This window comes from Suricata suricatta, chromosome 10 (assembly GCF_006229205.1).
Source record: "Suricata suricatta isolate VVHF042 chromosome 10, meerkat_22Aug2017_6uvM2_HiC, whole genome shotgun sequence".
Taxonomy (NCBI): Eukaryota; Metazoa; Chordata; class Mammalia; order Carnivora; family Herpestidae; genus Suricata; species Suricata suricatta.
In genome coordinates, this window is record NC_043709.1 from 60600187 (window position 1) to 60621959 (window position 21773).

Consider the following 21773-nt stretch of genomic DNA (forward strand, 5'->3'; position numbering starts at 1 on the left):
ATCACTGTGGCATCCAGTTTCTATTCACAAAGAAAAAGCTCCAGTCCATCTTTTAATTTTTTTGAAAAATTCCTGACATTACAGAACTAAACTGAAATGTATTAATATTCCACTCTTACATTTCCATGACAAACAGAAAAAAAAATTCATGAGCCAAAAAAAAGGGGGGGGGAAGAAGCTTATAAAACTAAATATGGATCTCAGCATTAACAGCTGAACAGAGAAAGGAATTAAAACGCTTTAATTAAAAAATCACGAGTGGATGATAAAGTGTGTAGAAACTGAAAATTTACAAACTATTTAAAACCTGGAATCGCTGACTGTTCAGAAACTACACAGATGGATCATGGGTGGTAGTGAACAGCAGAAAGGGATTATGGATGAATCTGCATTGTTCTAGCTGCTCCCCATGCCACCCGTCTCCGAGGAAAGCCTGTAACACAAAAAATAAACAACTCAAAGTTAGTTTTCTGAATGCCCCGCTGCACCTCACCTCCAAGAACTGTTAGCCTAGTTGGTGAGATATGAAGGAGTACAGTGTTTCAGTATCGAGGGAAATGCTTAAAGATTTGTTGGATTGGTACTTTGAGCCATGATCCTGTAACCCCTGAAATCCAAGCTTCCTGAGCCAAATTACCTCAGAACAGAAGGAAACAGACTCTGGTTACCAACTGTGGGTGTTCTAATGATGCTCTCTGGAGTATCTGTGGGAGATGTTAAATGCTTTCCAAAAATATGCCACACACTAAAACCTCCTCTTACAGGCTCACAATACATGGAAGCAACTTTTCTTTCTTTCCTGGTGAGCTTATTTTAGCTCCTCCCAAGCTACTGATAGCAAGCAGCTTAGGAAACATTTATCTGAAAGTAGCCTCATGAGGCTAATGTTGAAATATCAAAGACGGCTACAGTCCTGGGTTTTTCTAGCACCGTGAAGGTTATTCCTATTAAGAGAATGTAATTCTAAACACTAGGAGATGTTAAAAAGGAAACAGCAAGTATAGTTAAGTATGGATCAAGAATTATACTCAACCTATAGTTTTCAGGACTTAAGTAGAAGCCAACATAATGTTTCAACAATTCCCCAGTTCATTCTAGAAGCTCCAAAAACCTTTGGTCTCCTTAAGCTAAACTTTCCACCCAAAGGTAACCAGCTACAATGCCTTCTGTCTCAAAAATATCATTTGAGGGCCTGGAACCCAATTTTGAGCTCTGAAGATAAAGTATTTAGGCATTTAGTCTGCTTCACTGATTACTGCACAGTCAGCAAGTCTTAGCTCCCACTTTGAACAGAACTAAATGTGTAAGACTCAGTTTCAATTCCTAAATTTAGTTCATAAAAATCTCTTGACTGGCATAACCTACTTGTGGTATCTAGTCAAAAGAAAATGAATGGTACTTTGCCATCTCCATCCCTTCCACAACAAAGCCACAACCAAAGGCTGGTCCGACAGAGGGACAGGGGGTTGACGCGGACACCCAAGATCCAGGAAATAGGTCCTTCAACTACAAACATGTATTTAATTTTAAGCCTGAAATTGTATTTCTGCCTCAGCATAAAGGGGAATAGTTCTTTAAGGGGGCTGATTCTTGCCAACCTCAAAATAGGATAACCTAGAGCAATATAAAAAGTAAGCCCTAAATGAAAGACTTTAGTGAGGAGTGATTTTCAGGAAGGGAGCTACTGGAAACAGTTTAGATCTAGGACCCAAAGAAATCAAGTTCATGCAAGAAGGTGACAACACCAAAGAGAGCTCATAAAGAACTATCCAGAATTTATAGAGAGCCTAAGCATTGATTGAGGCAGGGAGTGTAGAGGGGCAGAAAAGGAAAACCTAACCGAAGTATCATGCTAAGGACTCTATGATAGAAGGACCACATGGGAGAGCTGAAAAGTTTAAAAAAAAAAAACAAAAAACCACCAAGCACCTTTGGAGGTGGTGGTGGCAGTCAACGCCTCAAACATCCACTTCCTTCCCCACAATCCTCCTTTAGGGAATAGTCATTAGGTAAAGAGGCCTTCTAATCAAGAACTAGATAAAATAAAAACCAGGTCTCTGCGGGGAGATGGTACCAGCAAAATTAAGTCCGAACTGCAGAAAGAAGCTTAAGGGAAAGCTGGACCATATGACAAAGGAGCACTCATCAACTAACAAGAAAAACTACCCGGACAGGTTGCTTCTCCAGTCCTTTATGCAGACTTGGGACATATTAACACTAATTCATAGGGCCAATCTAGGACTAAGGGACCACAATGGCATGAGATAATACACTGCAACACTTACAAGCAATTAGTTGTTGTTGTTGTTGTTTTTTAAACACTGTAAACCAAATGGAATGTGGGAAAAGATCATGACAGCAGCGGGCGGGGGTTTCTACACTAGTTCTCTAATGCCTTGGGAAGAACCATATGCATATTCAGGTTGAATGGAAGAGTATCAGAGGCCTTCTGCCATTACACCTACAGCATTTTCTAGTCTTTTGAGGAGACAGAGCTATGGTCTTGGGATAAGGAAAATAAAGGCTTCCAGGAGATAAAGTACACCTGAGGAAAAGTAAAGTTGTTAGTGCTGACTAGTCACACTCATGTGATCTGTAAATTTAAATTTTCCGGGGCTTTTTTTGTTTTTAATCTGATAAGGGAGTGGATTGGTGAGTTACAGCTGACCTTAAAGGTTCCTTGCAAATCTAAGTTTATAATGCTCAATACACGACAGGGCTGGTGGGAGATAGGAAGGTAGACAGGGAATAGAAGGAAGGGTTGGTTTAGGATGACTGGAGAATCCTGTCAAATTCTGGGTGTATGTTACAGTTGCTTGTTCAAGATTTACCCAGTGTCAGAGGAAGAGGGGTAATTCTCATTCAGAGGAACGCAGACAAAAGCCAGCAAACTTTACTGGGACTTTTTCCAACTTGCCTTCTCATTCTAGGTAAAGAAGTAACTTCTTTATATGTATGTTATGTAAAAGATCCTCAAAGTAACCACTAACCAGAGGAAACCAGCCTGGGATAGACATCCTTACCTGATGCTAATGGCAAGGTAAGGGATCTAAGAAGTCAGAGAAACTGTTCTTCACTAAAAATCTTAATGGCAATTATGGAAGACCCTCAGGACTTTATCTGCTACAGGCCAATCTCCTTTTGTGGGGAATGACAAAGGACTATAACTAAATTAACCAGGGATACAAACAGGCCCGAGTCAGTTTTATAGACTCCCTAGTTGAACAGCCACAGGTCGTATCTCCCACCCCTTTACCCTTCACAGCACACAATCAACTAAAGGTCTTACTGTGGCAACTTTATTACAGCTAGAAACACAAATCTGGCCAAGAAGGCCTGCTGATAACCATTAAATAATTAAAAAAAAAAGTTAACGGAGAAGCTTTTATTCAGTAACACAGAGCCTAACACATTGTTATATTGCAATGCAGAATAAAGCTACAAAAAGTAACAGAATGAAAAAGAAGAGCAAGAACTGTGGCTCTAGATAAAGAATTCAACAAGTCAGACTCTGAAACAGGCACTCCGATGAAATGGCCTAAACCTAACCCCAGGTTACACCATTGCCCCCACCCCCCACCCTGTTATTCCCAAAATAGTAAAAAGGAAACGGTCACAAGCTCACAATTGTTTGATTCTCACCAATGTTAACAAAGAAAAACAAAATAAACCGAGAAATACTTGAGGGGGTGCCTCAAGGTATTCAATCAGTAGGGGGAGAATCTCTGTTTCTCGCCTTTCAGTTTGTTAGTTACACATGGCACGGCAGAGGTGGTGGTGGTGGTAGCCGAAGCCCCGGTACCCTTAGCAGCAGACACAACATTTAGAGCCAGGAGAGGGATGGGTTTCATGCCAAGCAGACTGGAGACACAAGGGGCGGTCGGAAGAGGGTTGGGGAGGCTGGAGGGTGCGTCGGAGGTCCCCGCTGTGGCGAGCGAGGGGGTGGTGGTGGAGGAGGAAGAAGAAGAAGAAGGGGTGGAGGGTTGAGAGAGGTTGATGCTGAGGTGATCAGGGATCGTGACGGAGGCTGCCTGGGAGGAGGGTTTAGCGTTTTCTAAACTGTAACAGAGGAAAAAAAGGAACAAAAAAAAAGGGTGGGTGGAAGGGAAGACCACAAAAGGGAAAAAGTACAGGACAAAAACCGCTTGTAATCAGTTAAGTGTCTCTGGTTGCAAATTAGGAAGACCTAATACCAACTTGTGATAAGCTGCCCTTCTTTAAGTCTGTGTCCCGCCCTCTAAAAATGTATACTTTGCCAAATTCCATTCCATGATGCTATTTAAAACTGCTGTGGTGAAGCAAAAGCTGACAGACAGCATTTCCATGTATCTGACACATGGATCCAACCCAGGAGTCAGAGGATTTCAAAGTAGAAGAAAGAATACTTGTATCAATCTCCAAAGAACAAATGTCTCTCACCCACCAATCACTTGTGAAACTGTGGAATGTTACTGTATAGAATTAGAAAAATTTCCCCCTAGTATTGGAAGTTTGCTTCCATCTCTACAGCAAACTAACCACTATATCCGGATGGGAACGGACAAGAAACCAAAGAAGGTGACGGATTCAAAAACTTTAAAGAATGTAGCATTTTCAAAGAAATATTCTGAGAACAGAAGTATAGATAAGAACTAGGAAAGCTTCATTTCTGATAGGAGGAAGGGGTGAGGAAAAAAAGCCTTTTGTTTTTGACTGATCATACTTCTTATGGAACTGGAACATACTCCTCCACTGCCGAGAAACTCATTTAAAATGCTAAAAACATGCCCCTATTCCTAAAATAAACTCTAAATAACAGTTAATGACCCAGCAGCTCCCAAATGCCTGTGTGCTTCTAAGGCAGAACTGCAGTTATTGCTGAGAACTGTCCGGTCAACCCACCCCACAAGATTAACTCGTCAAGGGCAGGGACCCTCCTCCTCTTAAGATTCCATTTTGTTTACCGAAGTCCAGAAACCCTTACAATCCATAAAGTGGGGAAATAAAGGACTCGGAATGACAGAGTAAGAGCAGAAACACTCAGACTCCATTACTGAAAGCAGAGAAACCTTTCTGGCCTGCTAGTAAAACCACATTTTGTTTTTTGCATTTAAACTGGGCCAAGATGGAAAAGTGAAAAGTAAGCTTTGTCCATTGTACAGTCTTTGGTGTCACATGAAGCTTTAAAAAGTTGTAACACAAATCCATAGTTTGGACAGTTTCAAAATAAGGATGATACTCAAAAGAGTGATAGAATCAGGAAACTGCTGGAAAAGTTCTGGTTCCTTACAATGTAGACACTGACCCAAGTACTGGAGTCAAACAAACCACTTCATTTAAGCACTACCTGACAATATTGAGAACAAGCCTACCCAAGCAGAAGAAAGCCATCTCTAGCTTCCAAGAACATGACTGTCACCACTTAACTCCTTCCCACACCCCAATTAGAAACAAGATAAACCTTTGCAAACAGCCTATGCAGAAAGTTTACTACAATTTCATACTGAAATGTTAAGAATTCGATGTGCTTAGTAGATGGAAGAAATCAGATCTAGACACAGAAAAGTCTTTTCTACATAAATAGCAGTAAATACCTCAAGGCATTAAAAGGCTTAAGGCAAAAGTCAAACCCACTGGGGAACTAATGAATTCTTAACCAGGAAATAAAAGACAATGGAATATATACAAAGTCAGTAAAAGTAAACATAACAATATAGACTTCATACTTATGAATTCCTTTCCCCTGCAACTAGATTCAAGAACTCTTAACGTCTTTTATGTACAACGAAGAATAGTTATGACAGAGGTAAATGACAACTAGACAAAAATCTACATAAAAAGGATGGCTAAACCCCTTGGACAATGGGCTAACTGGCTTAGAATGTTAGTAAGCAATGTAAAACATGACTTAAGCACATGTGCTGAGAAAGCAAGAAAGAGAAACACCTTGTAGGATGCCCAATGGACTATGAATGGTCCTGCTACAACTATCATGTGTGGGGGAACATCAATTACGTTTGGTAAGAAAAAAAAATCTCAAGAATCATTAAGGTATGAGATGGTGGGGGGAAAAACATACTAGACATTTTTGAAATATTCTCTAACCTGTACCTCCCCTTTCCACAAGCTGTGAACAATGGAACATATTTGCAATTTGAGAAAAATGGATGTTTTCAGAATAAATGGTAATGGCTGCCTCTAAGAAACTACCTTGCTGTCACACTATTTTCCTCAGATCAATTAGGGCGCTTTAGGACTAAACCCAATCAGTGAAATATTCATCTATGATATGTACAGCACAAGACCTACATTTGGTTTTAAGTCACTATGTGTGCTCTAGTCAGAGCAGATCTTACTAGAAGACTTAACTCCTCCTAAAAACAGCAAAACAAATCCAAGCCTTCCCCTCCCCCATGCAAATTTGTTACAATCTGGTTACTTTTTCAACTACACTAAGAATGGATTAAAGAAGGGCTAGACTTAAACTTTATTGTCCTCTCCACCCATCCCCACTCCCATCCCCCCAGTAACTCCCACATCTAGTAATACACTGTAGCTTTCCCCAAAACACACATTACTTGTGTTGCCATCAATAAAACAAAAGGCAGGGAGGGAACCCTTACCTGACATTGATTAGGTACTGAGCCAGGCTAATGCTGGCAGCAGATCCAGTGATGGTAACCTGCCTATCAGTAGATCCTTCCACTGGGTTCGCAATTTTGATCTGCGCCCCAGACATCTGACGGATCTCATTGATTTTGGCGCCTTGACGCCCGATTATGCAGCCAATCAACTTAAGGAAGAAAAACAACAAGGCACATCAAATTAAGAGTTGTATGACTAGGTCCAAAAATTCCATCCTACCCCTCCAAGCCTTTCATAGGTTGGGTCCACGATACTGGGAACAGAAACTACTTATCTGCATTCTACACACTCTATTCACATACTCCTGATTTAAAAATTTAAGTTATAGAATGCATCTCAATTCTTGTCCTATTGTTCTGCCTGACCACTAATAGGTGAGAGCTCACAGCTGACTAACTTCTAGTAGCATTAGTTTACTCCCTCAGGGTACTAACTAGACAAAATAAAACAAAGGCAACAGGATAATAAATCAGCTTATCATGGCAAGGGATAACAAAAGTCTCCGATTTTTATCAACCAAAATGCCTAAATTCAACCAAGATGATTACCATTTTAATACACTGGTAAGAATTCTGCTAATTTCTAATGCTTTTGCCTTCAGAAAAGTAAAATATTGGTGTGCATTCATACTGTCTGATACTGTACACGAATGTGATATTGAACACAGTGTAGCTAATGAGTCTGAGAAACTGAGTTTATTATTATTCTCACAATTTAAATAGCCACATGTGGTTAGTGACTATTATGCTGGACAACGTAGAGTTATCAACAACTGCTACTTTAAGCATAAGGCTTCAGATTATACTAGAAACCAACGCCAATAGGGAAATTTATATCTGAAACAAAAAGGTTCTTTCTGTCTGATGAAACCTCAACACAACAGTTTTATCAGTTTTCTCCATCAGCTTTCAGTCAAGATTCTACAACCTTTAATAAAATGTTTAAAACCCCATTTCCTTCCTTAGGTCTTAAAAGTGGCATGACACTGCATCAACTTTTTTTTTTTTTTAATCCCATGAAACCCTATTAACTATACTTACATCGTTTGGAATGGTGAGTTCATGAGAAGTAGTCTGAGCAGATGCATCCAAACCTGCTAAAAGACAGAAGAGAGCAAGGAAGTTCAATGCAAAGCAAACAACTCCCCCACTGATTTGCACATTAACCTAACAGAAGGAAACAAACTGGAAACCCAGCATTGGCTGTTGGGATTCATCACTAACTTGAAAGCCTCCAAAGAGGAAAGAGGGGGAAAGGGTACAGAAATAATGCTGGAAAGGTTCCTCTGTACACTCAGAAGAGCTGATTTCATGCCATTTCCTGCAAAGCCCAGCCTATTAGCATGTAAGGGGATGGAAGCAAGGGGCAAGGGAATGTAGTATACTCAAAAAGGACCAAAATCTAACCAAGCCCTTCTGCACTGCTCCCCTTTTCTGCTTAGGATTTCCTGCTGCTGTTGTGTTCCAATTTTATCTCACCTGATGCTCACTAGCACCAGTGCCAATATCATGCCTGTTACTGAGTACCATTGGACTTTTGGCAGACATGCAGAGTTGCTTTAAATATACCTGTATCAGATTAACACCTCCCCCAATCCTAACCTACACTTGAAGGTCAGAGAGAATGAAATGGCAGCCAGGTGAGGGAAGTTTATTTCTCCAGATTGATTTCCTGTCTTTTGCTCAACTGCTCAGTAATTTGTTCTGGTTTTTATTTTGTTTTCCAAAGAAAAAGAAAAAAATGCCATTAGCAAACACTCAATACCCATCAGTAATACTGACACCTGGACCTGACCAGGTCAGTGGCTAACTCTCAAAACTAGTCTTGCTCTCAGCTGTGGCTGCTAAACTCAACATTTTTAGAAGGGGGTTGGCCAGATCCATCAAAGGACCCTCAGGGGCACCAGGCCCACCCCTTTGCTCTCTCAGCTCCTTTCTGCCATGTGCATGTTGCTGGTATGTCATGGGCAGTGAAACAAGACTCCCACCAGTTTATTAATATAACAGTAGAATACTACAGATTTTTTTTTTTAATCATTACCCCAATAGCCTTTCACCTCTGGAGAGCTGGATTCAATGCCTGTTAAGATACAAGTGAAAATGAGTTTGGTGGTCTCATCCTAACCCTATCGGACAAGTTATTCCTTATACAGAAAAAAAAAACCCCAAAAACAAAACAAAACAAAACCAAAAACTACACAATTTGGCACAAATGGATTCTCTACCCAGATCTGTGAATAGGTGGTGGAGAGAAAGGGGGTGCCAATCAGATCAAAGGGGCAGCAGTGAGGATGGGTTAGAAGAAATACCAGCCTACCCTTTGCCTGACAAGCATCCCCAGACCTCACCCCAAACCTTCCAGGGCTTTTTTTTTTTTTTTAAAAGAATAACTCACCCCAAATGAAAACCAAGTTAACAAACACATTACCTCTTTCAGTTTAGCGATAGAAGACAGGCAAGTTTAAACCAGCAGGATGCTGGGTAATGAAGTATGTTTTAAACAGATGTCAAACTGAGACCTTGGGGCTGGCCTCTGTCTTGCACTACACCTTACAGAAATAAACACTGAGGTATCCATACCACTGAATCCGGTGTTGCCATGCGTCATGGGAAAATGAGACTGTTGCATTGCCAACTGGTGCAGCTTGGTCAACTGCAGGGAGGAAACGGGAGAGGTTGGCATTAGAAGAGTAAGAGAGCCAGGGCTCACGCACATTCAAATTTGAAAATGCAGAGCTCCTGATCCCCAAAGTTGACTCTACCACTCAACTACAACACAGGATGAAGATGGGGCTTATACCATAATCCTGGGGATGGGCAAAATATGAAGGTTAAGGGTTAGAAATAGAAAGGGCACCAGTACAAGAGAATGAATGCATTTTGGATGTGTGAAAAGAAAACCAGCAGCACCCGCCCAACAACCCATCCCCTTGTGAGTTACTTAATGAAGGTGTTCGCAGCCATTGCAACAGTTGCCCCCAGGGACAAGCACAGACAGGCCAGGTAAACAAACTGTGCAGTGGTGCTAGGGAAACACACCATGCAGGGTTCGGTCAGTATCAGGAGGAGGGAAGGAGATGAGGGGGGGCAGGGAGACTGCAAGGAGGAGAAAAATTAAGATGAAACCAAACTGGACTCGGCACCCCCTCACCAACAGATTTCTATAGCTTTTCTTCTTCACCTATATGTACTATACTGGCTGGTATAAAACAATCCCTCCTCAAGGCTAGTTTCTCTCTTGGGCCAAACACTAACCAAGAACCAAACCCAAATTCCCAAGTCTAATGCTCAGCACCTGAAAGGGTTATAAATGGTAGAGGAAAGTGCAGAAAGAAAACGCCCTTAATGGAAATCTGGATACGAGCACTTTTAAGTAGTTTTTAGTGGCAAGTTTTATGGAGTTGAATCCCCAAATATTCAGCTTCATATCTTCCATGTGCAAATAAGCCCCCTTTCCACCCCTCCAGATGCTTTTTAAATTGTCACCTCAAACTGAGTACAATACCCAAGGGAAACCCAACCTCCCCCACAGAAAGGACTCCATGAAGAGATGCAGTCCGTCCACTGTCAATTTAAACTGTGCCCTGGAATAACAAATGATAATACACCATGGAACATTTCTCTTTTAGACACAGTAATCTGGAAAACGGATACAGTAGAATCTAATAATCTGCTGGATTGTATTTTCCAGTGACTATAATATCAGAAGGCAAACAAGGTGCTACTATGCCCTGACTAGAGTTTATTTAAGGGCCAAAAGACGGGGTTCACCTTGTGAGGGAAACAATACTCCATATGCTTAAGACCCAACTCACTTCTGCCTACGTGGAAGAAAGAGTAAGACAATTTTGGATGGGAGAGGGAGCTTTTCAAAACAAGAAGTGAAAACAAAACTTACATCTGGCTGTGGAATGGCATACTGTCCTTGAATGGTATAGGCCTACAAAAGGAGGAAAACAGTTCCTATTAAAAAAAACCAATCAGGGACAGCCACCCAGTGGGAGAGGGGGAGACAGATTTCAACTAGCCAGGAAGCCAGAGTTGAACTAGAGATCGGGGAGGCCACAGATTGAGGCAGTAGTTGGTATCTCACAAATACAATCAGACCTGAGTTGGCTTTCTTTGAAACCTAAATGAGGACTTATTCCAGGAAGCCTATCAAGGGAGCCAAGTTCCCTGCAATCAAAGGCAAAATACACATTTGTTTCTTAATGAAAAGATGGGAAGTGGGATTAAGCAATGCCTCGATTGACCAAGCCCCCTTCTTTCTCCCTCTGCACAAGACAGCCTTGGAGGACAATGGTCTCTTCCCTCAACCACCCCAACCCTTATCCCAATCATCGTGATATGAATGTTTGTATCTGCATAAACCTGTATGGCATGTTCTGTAACCCTTGCCTTTCCCTATCTTATTTTTTCTATGTCTGCCTAAAGACTTTAAGTGCACTGGAAGCTGGCTTAGTCCCTAACACTAGGGAGCTGATCACAAGAATGCAAATAAATACATAAATAAATAAATCACTGTGTCCTAAATCCTGCACCTTCTCCCACCTCCCCCTCCATAAAAGGCTCTTGCAGCTCCCACTACACCCTCCTCCCCCCACACCATAACCTCCAAAAAGGGAGCTGGGTCTTCAGGGCAATGGGGAGGGGACAAGGAGGAACAGGAAGGAAGGGGTAGGAGCAGCTGATTAATAGGATGTGAAGTTTTTCACATCACAGTGGCCAGTACCCCCAAAAGTGCACCCAGGTCAGGGGGTGGGCAGGTGAAAATGGGATAGGAAGAGTGGGAGATGGGGAAGAAGGGTTGAACAACAACAACAACAAAAAAAAAAAAAAAGGAAAAAAGGAAAAAAGAAAAAAAGGAAAAAAAAAAAAGAGAGTTGGTGTTACCATCTGGTGGGCTACGCGGCCTGTGTGAAATGAGGTGGGGGGGGTCAGTCCAGGTCCCCGTGGACAGGTGGTGTCCACAGCACAAAAATCACCAGCGCCACTGGCCCCCCGCGTGTTGGCAGTCTCGGCTGAGGCGGAAGGATTGAGTGAGCCTTGGAGACTGAACATCCCCTCTCACCTCTAGAGGTGGTCCCTCCAGGTCAGGGTTGAGGCACATGGACGGGGTGGTGTGGGGAAAGCTCGCACTGTCGCTGCCTGTGCTGTACCTGTCCTGTGGATAAATAGAGGATTTCAGTCTCCAGGGCTGTCAATCCGGCACCTTGTCACCAGCATGAAATTCACACAAAAAAAGTTGTTTAATTTTTTCTTTTCCTTTAAAAGGAGCTCACGACACAATTTGAAACGAGCTGCAATCAGTGAATTAAAAAAAAAAAAGTTACCTTGTGGCAGGTATCACACTGCACAATTGGGCTATTTTCAGTAAGAATGAAGGGGTGGGGCAACAGAGCTGATGCCAGCTACTGGTCAGTGTGGGATTAAGTTGAACCCCTATAGCGCCCACTTTTGTCACAAAGGAACAAAAGGTACAGGTCCATCTGTGGATGTTGCATAAATTGGTCCATTTAAAAAGGCCCATGAGAATAATAAGGGCCACTCATGAAAGAAGCTGCAAGCCTTTAGAGGGTGGTCAACTGAACAAAGGGTGAGGGAGGGTGGGAGGGGAAGCAAAGAGGTAAGAAGGGGGAGGTAGAGGAGGAAAGGAAAGGGAATAAAGAATTAGAGAGGATTGCTGCAATGCAGCAAGGGACTCTTTATAACCCCAAATGGGAGTGGAAGAATCCAGAAGAGCAGGAACCTGGAGTTCCTGGGGAGAAGGAAAACTCCTAACGCTAAGCCTCCTTGCTATACTGACTCTGGGCCTTTGTTTATCCTGCCTGCCTATGCAGACTGTTAGAACCCTTTGACCAATCCAGTTTCTACAAAGCAAGGTACTGTCTCAATGCAATACTGTGACATGATTAATTTCTTGTGAAAGCTCCCAGAAGCACATGACAAACTAACTCAAAACCTTGTTCAGTTTTATGCCAACTCAAAATAGAACGTGAATGAGATGGGCTTCGTTTAGGCTTCCCCCAATTCAAACACAAGATAGAACTACCTAGGTTAGGTGTGCTTGTAACAGGCCAGCCCCTCTTTGGGAAAAGGCATTCTGAGCAATGTATTTGCTTGCTTAGGCAGCCACCAAAATGAAGGTCACTATTTCAACCTGAACCCCAACATTTAAAAAACTAACCTACCTACTCCTCAAATACTAACCAGCAAAGCATAAAACTACCACGGTTCTGACCCGTGCTCTTGCCATAAAAATCTAACTTCAGAATACACCGTGTGCCAAAGATCAAGAGTTTAGGTGGGTGAAGCAGAAAGAGGCCAAGGGGGTGCTTTGGTGTTCTTATTCTAACACCAAAGGTCATAGCACCACAGCCCACATGCTCTCCCCCTTTTACTCTTGCACACTGAACCCTTACCCCGAGCTGGTTTCAGTTATGCCATGTGGGTTCAAACCAGCTTATGAGGTTAAGAGCCTGAGGGAACACCACACTGGAATTCGGGGGTAAAGGGGTAGGAGTAGGGGAGGTGAGGTGGGGGGAGGGGAAGTTTGTAGGACACTCAAGTTTTGGACCCCCCCAATTTTGAGACCACCATCAAGAGTCTCCTTCAGAGGTCCAATTCTTTGCTACTTTTATTCAAACCTCTAAAGAACACCCCACACATTAAAAAGCATGGATGCGGTGGGGGAGTAGGGAGAAAAGTAGTGACACCAAGGCAATTTAACCCTTTCTTCTAACCCAATCCATCTTAAATTACCAAGTAAATCACCTCTTCTGAGTGCCTACAAAACTCCCATTGCCTGCTAAAAATTAAGTAAGGGCTTGGCATTCAGAGCTTTCTCCAGTACAAAAAATAAATAAAACTAAAAGCAGGTCAAACTATGGCCAGAATACAGGTTTCAGCAAGCATGCAGAGTGGCCTGGTGTGCTGCTGGCAAAATTGACATTTTAAATATAATCCTTGTTCATTCTAGCCCACCAATAAAAATTTTCTTACCTGACCACCTGCAAAGATGACTGGAGAACTGGACGGCTTGGGCCGGTACGGGATGGTCACGCCCTTCGGGGGGGACTGGGAGAGAGTCAGAGGGGAAAAAAACAAAAAGAGATAAGGTTTCAAAGCTGCTTTAGCTGTGTGGCTTAAGCTCACACAGGTCAGTTAAATTAAAAACTGTATTAATTTCCATCCCCTCACCTACCAACGTTTGTCTCTGGCTAGATCTAATCTCAAATCATCTGCAATTATTTGCATTTAAAGCAGTAAGATGGGTCCATGGACTACACAGCTCACACTAATTCTCATCAAGGCAATAATAATAAATTTATTGTTATAATTATATAATTATATGTAATAATTTACGCATTATTTCCAAGTTTTCAAATAAACCTAATGAACATGACAAACCTCTACGCGTACACATGTAGCTGGTAATTTAGGAGCCTACATTTTGGCCTAAATAGGAAATGAAGCCAAAAATAAGAAATAAAGTACCCAAATGTTATGTCTGGAAAAATATACATGGTCAATAAATAGTTCAAAGGTTCAATCAACATTTTTCTAAATTCTACTTGAAAATTCTCTTTCGTCATGAATATAGGAACACCTCAATGGCAATTCTAAATGTTTTATTTTCCCTTAATTTTGCTATTCTTGTTGTAACTGAATAGCATATACTACCAGGACCTCCTAATCATTATAGATGTTTTTTTTTCCTATAGAAATATCTTGAATATAATCCGGCCTTAAAACATGGAAATTAATTTAAAGAATACATCAAGTTGCACATAGGCAAAATATTGTAATCCAAAAGGCAACTTAACTAGGTTTCTCTGGAACCCAGTTACATCTTTTGTCCACTCAGGCCCTACCAACCCAGCTAAAATTGCTATAAACCAGAAGATCACGGCTGCTTAGCAGTTTCTATTTTTGCTCAGACTATAAGAAAAGTCAAAGCTAGGGGGAGGAAAATATGAACTCAGGAAACCTCTTCCCCACCCCCACCAGAGGCTTCTAACCACTTCACCTAATTCTAGTCTTACTAAATATAGATCAGTCTGTCTCCCTAGAATCACCCTCCCCCCATTCTCAGCATGAGCCTGAGGGCTTACCTCCAACATGACCACGCAGATCTGTTTCACGCATTCAATGATGGATTGCGGAATGCCAGCAATAGTGATGGCCCGCTCAGTTGAGTTGGGGAGCATATCCCCTGCCACCTGGACCTGAGCCCCTGTACTCTTTGGGATAGAAAGAAATTTTTAAAAATCAGAGACACACAATTTATGCTCTTCCAATTCCCCAAGCAGCAATTTTAGAGTCTAAAGAGCAGCAGATACTTATCCCACCTCCTATTCTATCCTTTATCCTCCCCTTCCCACTCTTCCCTTATTCCAGATAGAACTGTTTAATCAGTTATAAATAAATTAGCCTCTGAAAGTCAGTAACAATCTAAATTTAAGCTGCTCTCAAGAAAAAGGTCCAACTAGATAGTTTCCTTTCAGCTAATGACAGCTTTGTGAGCCATCAAAGTCCCCACAAACATCACCCACTTTTCATTCTATTAAACAAATATTTATATAACGCCCATTCTATGCAACAGGCACCATTCCAGGTTGTTGGAATACATCAAACGAAACCAACATCTCTGCTCTTGTGGCATGTACAATATGTTCCCAAAAACTCCTTTAGGAGCCATTCAAATTTCATTCCACTATCCAATTCAGTAACTTCCAGGTACTATTAAAAGCTCCCATAATTCACCCTGAATTCCATTCGAAAAGGGAGCAGGATTATAACTACACCCTAATATACTTTCCTGTTTTCCCTTTGTTATTTAGGTGTTTAGCCAAAGAAAATATTTGCTACTACTATATATCAAACTCTAATCTCACTAGACAAACAAAAACACATATAGTCTCATGGACAAGGTGCCAAATGAAAAATGGAAACAGATCATATGCAACAGTTAGAAATTCTGGTTAACCTTCTGTCTTAAGATATATGAATTATAAAAACAAACCAAAAAAATAACCCCTTCCACATTATTTATATACATGTATCAACTGTATAATACTTTTCTTCCAATGCACAATTAAATCATAATCGTCTAGGAATACGACTTCAATAATAACCTTCACTGCAAATGTGAACTTTTCCAAGCCATACTCAGAGCTATTAATAGAGGAAGCCACATTTAGAATAATTAACATTTTCGGGACCACAAAAGTTACCAACCTCTCGTATTTCCTTGATCTTGCAACCACCTTTCCCAATGAGAGAGCCACACTGACTAGCAGGGACCACCAGCCTCAGGGTTACTGGGGGTCTACTGGCAGCCGTGCTATTGGTCATAGAGCTGCTGATGTCCTTCAAAAAAATTAGAAGAATCGAAGTTTAAGCAGATCCCTAGGACGCGCAACTGCTATAGAAGATGTGTTTAACCTTATAAGAGATGTTTCATGTCATGATCTACCATAACCAAAGTTCAAATATTGTCCCTTCTACCCCCAAAACAACTTTTTTAGTTGTTTTGTTTTTGTTTTTTTTTTTTACATTTTTATTTATTTTTGAGAGACAGAGCACGAACAGGAGAGGGCCAGAGAGAGAAAGAGACACAGATTCCAAAGCAGGGTCCAGGCTCAGCACAGAGCTCAACACGGGGCTCAAACCCATGAACTGTAAGATCATGACCTGAGCCGAAGTCGGATGCTCAACCAACTGAGCCACCCAGGCACCCCAACAACTATTTCTTTAAAGATAAAAAACCCTACAAACTTCCTCTGATTATCTCTAAATGTAGCTTCTTTCATCGAGAAAGAAAAGTGATTATTTGTTTTGGAAATTAGAACTGACTGCAAAGGGAAACAATATCAAAATCAAAATTAAAACATTAAGATGAAACAATGTAACCCTGAATTCAAATAACCAATTCCATCCTAGTAGAAAATCATAAAGATTAAGCAGGATATTTGTATTTATCAGTTTTAAGTTCTTGGTAATATCGCCATTATACAAATGAAATTGAGGCCAAGTACTTGTGCCAATCACATCTAAAAAGTTGTAGATTTGAAATGAAAAGACTATATTGGCCCCAAAGCCCACTGTCTTTCCCATAATATGCTACATCCAAAAAGTCATGGTTTTAACCTTGTTAAATTTAGCCCTCTGAAGATTAAGTGGTTTAAACACCACTTCTCAGCCTAATCTCTATGTAGTAGCTAGACCTGAAAAGTGCTTAAACATAAGCCCCTAAAGTCAAGGACAAGTTAAAATACGAATACATTTTTTAAATATTTTTTAGGCTTCAAGCTCTGGATTAGCAGGGCCTAGCAGGTCAAAAGATAACATTTCTGATCTTGGCCAGGATAAAATTTCAGGCACCATTAAGCATCCAACCACCAACCAAGCAGCAGCCAACAGCTCTCCTCTGCCTGTGGTGTCAAATGCATGATTAGCAGCATTACTGAAGAGGGGGAGGAGGCTGAAGACCCAGGGCAATGGTTATTCAGTGTCTGAAGGTTGAGAGATCTTGGTGAACAAAGAAACAAAACAAAGCTTCCTTCTGCCAAAAACCTCTGGCATTGATATTTTGCTTCCAAAAACCTATAAAACATATGACCTCCAAGTATAATTCTGACACAAAGTTATCAAACTGAATTTCTTAAAAACGTAACTGCACCCAGGGTTGAAAAATATGTTATTTATGCCATGTATTAATGTTCATCAGGCCACCTAACAAAAACATATTTAAGTTCATTCAACTATAAATAAGAGAACATGATTCAACTATAAATAAGAGAACATGAAGTTTACCAATGCAGTAGCATACCTTCAAAACGATCAGTCAAAAAATAAAAATAAAAGATGCTGGTTTTTCACACGGCCCCAGTAATAGTCAAGCTACTCCTTTTAATGATTCAAGTGACTCATGGTCAAATTTTGGGAACACTGAAGAGGAGGGCAAAGAACCTATTTACAGATTTATGATCCAGTCTGGCCTTGAATTTAGAAAACTGTGAGAAAAAAAATCATTAAGCTATCTAGAAGCACTTTAAAATGAAGATGGGCGGGGTGGGGGAAATGAGTGAAAACAACGAACCTCTTCCAGTTTGTCAATGATCATAGCAAAGGCTTTGAAGATGGCATTAGTGGGTCCAGCCAAAGTGATAATTCTCTCAGGACAATTCCCTTCTGAGATGTTGATACGGGCACCACTCTGGATTAAAAAAAACAAAGCCAAGAGGTTAAATAAACAAAAAGATCTGAGCATATACAGAACACACAGCCCCTCCCAAATAAGATGACCAAAGAAGCTGCCTATATGATCTTGACACAAGGCAATTTCAGCATTTCAAACATTGCTCACGTTTGCCCACAAAAGACTACAGAAGCTGCCTTTTTAAGTTTTTTAATGTTTGTTCATTTTTAAGAGACAGAGTATGAGAGGGGGAGGAGCAGAAAGAGAAGCAGGGGGGAGACACAGAATCTGAAGCAGGCTCCAGGCTGAGCTGTCAGCACAGACTGATGTGGGGCTTGAACCCACGGAACTGTGAGATCATGACCTGAGCTGAAGCTGGACGTTTAACTGATTGAGCCACCCAGGTGCCCCTACAGAAGCTACCCTAAGGTTTGAATGAACAGACTTACTGGAACTATATTTCCCAGCATATTATGTCATTACAAAGAATCAAGCCAGAAAAACATCAGATTCTCCTATTGAAACCCTCCCCCTTCTAATCACGCATTATAGAAAAATTTTGCCTTTAAAGACTTAACAACCCTTAAACTAGCCCCCCCCACTACTGCCGCTGGCCCCCTATAACTTACCTCCTCACGCATCTTCTTAACTGATTCTCCTTTCTGTAAGAGGAAAAGTCAAGCGTGAGTTCCAACTGTTGTTTCAACCAAAACTAACTAAATAGTAATTAGAGTTGAAGTGAAACTGTCTTACCTTTCCAATGATACTGCCAACTTCCTGCAATGGAGAAAACTAGTGTCAAATAATAGGAAACTCAAAGTGTTCATATCATGAAAAGGAATTTTTAAATGACCAGATCAATGGAAAAATTCAAATTTATTGGGAAAATCTGAAAAGTAGGTAAGCTTACTCTTTTCTTTGCTCAAAACATAATTGAAGGTATCAAATATTACTGAAGGAATAATGATGCAGAAGTGATCCAATGCTATTCTGTGTTTAATAGAACTCATTTTTTTTAAGTACCAAATCTGTATAGGTTCCCAAAATAGTCTGGGCAGAGATAATCAATTTATCACAAGCTACACCAACCTCCATGAGAAAAATCTTATCGTCCAGGTATGAGAGTCTGGCTCCATCCTCTAGGTAAGCTTTTCCTGCTCAGTGGAGCTTCCTACTAAAGTCTGTCCATTTTCCCACTACACTCTCATCCACTGATAGAGTAAGAGTGTTAAAGCCAGATGCCCCACAGTGCTAATCTGATGAGCTCCAAGATGCATGCCCTCTCTTCCTGGCCTCTCCCAGAGCAGTTACTATGACCCAATTTCCCAAGCTGGTGCATACCTTTCCATGCATAAGTAGCCGGATGGTGAGAGTGACATTTAATCCACCTTCAATCACACCGGTGTCCATGTCGAGCAGTGTTCTGGGGAGCTGGACTTTGAGTGGTCAAGTCTTTGGTCACTGGTGGGGGTGAAAGCCAAAAACTGAAATGCAAACATGACCAAAATCAGAGGGGGAAAACAATAGAAGAAATAGTTCCCAAAGTTATTTTCACCACTATCTATGTTTTCTGACTTTTTTCCTTAAATGACAGTCTATCAGTTGGCAAGCTTGTACATACCCCAGCACAATACACTTAATGACAACCATTAACAGCTAAGGTTAGGTTAGAGTATGGAAAGAGACTTCAGTCAGCTGTCCTTAATGGTAAGGTTTCTGCTGACTCTCAGGAGGAAGATTCCTTCAATCGGCAATGGATGCAAAGGAACTGCTGAAAGTGCACCAGTTGTCCTCAACAAAATAAGATTCGACAGGCTACAGAAACACCTGGAAATCATGAGGCCAGACCTCAAACTAACCAACTACAGACAGGCAGATGACCTTTTGCCTCCCTGTTAGGTAGCTGGCTCAGGTTAAAAGCAAGAAAGAACACATTAAGTTTTCTTCCTTGTAGCAATTTCTAGATTTAAAAAATTGAGATGTAGCTCCCATTAAAATTTCAAGTGTTGATAGATGACACCAAATAATTTTAATAAGACTTTAAATCAACAACCTCACTGAAAATGACACTACCTGAAAAGACTCCTATAAGGCTGACATTCCTTACTCCCCTTTGGGAAAAGGCTCAATACGTAGGTACATCCTGAGTCCTTTCTCCCATCCCTTCTCCCGACCCAACTTGATAATCACTGTATTTGAAAATTTGCCTTGCTTCTGTGTATTCTGTTACCACTCCACCTTTATTCAAATCTATTAAATCTTAAATTTTCTTCCAAAGAAAACAATGAAAACCACTGCTAAAAATTTATTGTATAGCTGGCTTAAGCAACAGCAGGCATAAACCTTTCCTACAAAGAAAGCTCTTTTCCCACCCACCCTCTGAAACAATGCTCCAAACATTTCTGTTCTGGAACAACTAACAACATGTAGAAAGAGAATGTTTTTGAATATACCTTTTCCTATGATACCTCCTTAGGACCTAACAGAGTTAGCTTTAAAAAGGTTCTCCAAAGTCGATAAATTTCACCACTGACATTTTTAGCAACCATCCCTTCGAAGTCAACATCAGTATCTCTTTCTCCTACAGCTAGTTTTCCCCTTCACAAAACCAGCCATCATTTTAACTTTGTTCTAACACAAAGCCCATCCCTAAACATTTAAAGTGTTTAAGTTGCTGCCTGATTCATTCTGTATATGGCGAGCTGAGCTGCCTCACAGTTACCTCCAGGATATGATTATTTAAAAGATGGACTTTGCATTCCCAAGGTACCTCATTCCCCCATTGTCAAAATAGAATTAATTATTGGCAAAATCCCAGAATTCAACACTTTCACTCAGGGAAAAACAATGCTTGGGGTGGGGAGATAAGTGGGAAGACAGTTACATCCTTAAGAATGACTTTTTAACAAGATATGGTAAAAAAAAAAAAAAAAACTGGCAGTTTTACTCCTCACTCAAATATAACTGGAGTCACTTTACAAATACCACAGTAACACAAGTTCGAAAGAGCAGGAACACTGAAAACCTATCAGAAAGCCATTTCTTGATTAAGGCACAGAGGTGCATTTCTAACTCCAAACATCCAAGAAATCCCTGTCATTTCTCTCCCAACTAGGTTAACAGAAAGGTACCCAATCCCAGAAATCCAGCGGTTAATCCTGCAATCCATTACCCCTTCTCCTATAAATAACTCGGGCTGGGTCTCTATCGGCAGGCATTTTGTGATTTCAAAATTCGTTACCCCGAAAGAACGTCCCGAATAACTCGGTAACTGGGAGCCCGTTTACCCTTTCTTTAACTCCACAGGCCCCCTCCCCTGGGTCATCCCAGCATTTTCCAATTAAAAAATGCCCCCCCATCCCTCCACTAGAAAAGAGAGAAGGGAAAAAAAATAAACGGTTCGGTCGGGGGGGGGCGCTGCGATCCAGGGGGAGGGGCCGGGCTACTAGCGCCTCCTCGTGTGGCTGCGCCAGCGCCTGACCCCCGCGGGGAGCCGCGCTCACCCGCCCGGCCAGCAAGCCGGCCATCGCCTCCCCCCCACCCCCTTCAACCAACAAATCCACCGCCGCCCCCCCTACGGCGCGCGCGCCCTCCTTGACTCCTGCGCAGCCGCCACCGGGAAAAGGCGGGGGGAGGGGGGTAGGCCTTGCGCGAGGCCTACTAGGCCGCGCCTGAGCCAGGGCCTCGCGTGAATGGCCGGCCAGGCAGACAGAGGGGGTAGGCGCTCACGCGGTACTACGCGAGGCCGGGGCTCGTGACGAGAACCGAAGCCCGCAGAGAAAGATGGCAAGAGTGGAAAGAAAGCTATAGCGGAGGGCGGAGGGAGAATTTTGAAGCTTACCTGCAGGCGCGAGGCGACTGAGGGGAAAAGGGGAGCGGGCGGGAAGGGGAAGGGCGGGAGGCCGGGGGCGGAACAATAGGGGCGGGCGGGAAGGCGAGGGGGGCCC

General features: G+C 41.8%; 1 protein-coding gene across 16 annotated transcripts; it reads right to left on the reverse strand.

The window, feature by feature from the left end:
- Position 1: 1 nt before the first annotated feature.
- Positions 2-21754, reverse strand: PCBP2 (poly(rC) binding protein 2). 16 transcript variants are annotated; one of them, XM_029954659.1, is made up of 15 exons: positions 21668-21754; positions 19168-19310; positions 18580-18603; positions 18456-18488; positions 17728-17844; positions 15864-15995; positions 14738-14866; positions 13626-13700; positions 11695-11787; positions 10522-10563; positions 9204-9276; positions 8665-8703; positions 7665-7717; positions 6603-6772; positions 2-433 (listed from the first exon to the last, which is right to left on the reverse strand). In XM_029954659.1, exons 2-15 carry the CDS (start codon positions 19234-19236, stop codon positions 397-399), a joined length of 1086 nt encoding a protein of 361 aa, XP_029810519.1. In that variant the 5' UTR covers positions 19237-19310; positions 21668-21754; the 3' UTR covers positions 2-396. The 16 variants fall into 16 exon arrangements, with proteins under 16 accessions (XP_029810519.1, XP_029810518.1, XP_029810517.1 ...); XM_029954658.1 differs by having other exon boundaries at positions 7665-7720; XM_029954657.1 differs by having other exon boundaries at positions 13626-13712.
- Between the last annotated feature and the right edge of the window lie 19 nt (positions 21755-21773).

Bases quoted from the DNA above. Each gene is read 5' to 3' on its own strand.
- PCBP2 (XM_029954656.1), bottom strand. From the start codon at position 19,236: ATGGACACCGGTGTGATTGAAGGTGGATTAAATGTCACTCTCACCATC. The intron at 17,845-18,455 runs GTAAGTTATAGG...TTTTTAATCCAG, and splicing joins TTAAGAAGATGCGTGAGGAG to AGTGGTGCCCGTATCAACAT. The intron at 9,277-10,521 runs GTAAGTTTTGTT...TCCTCCCTGCAG, and splicing joins ATGCCATTCCACAGCCAGAT to TTGACCAAGCTGCACCAGTT.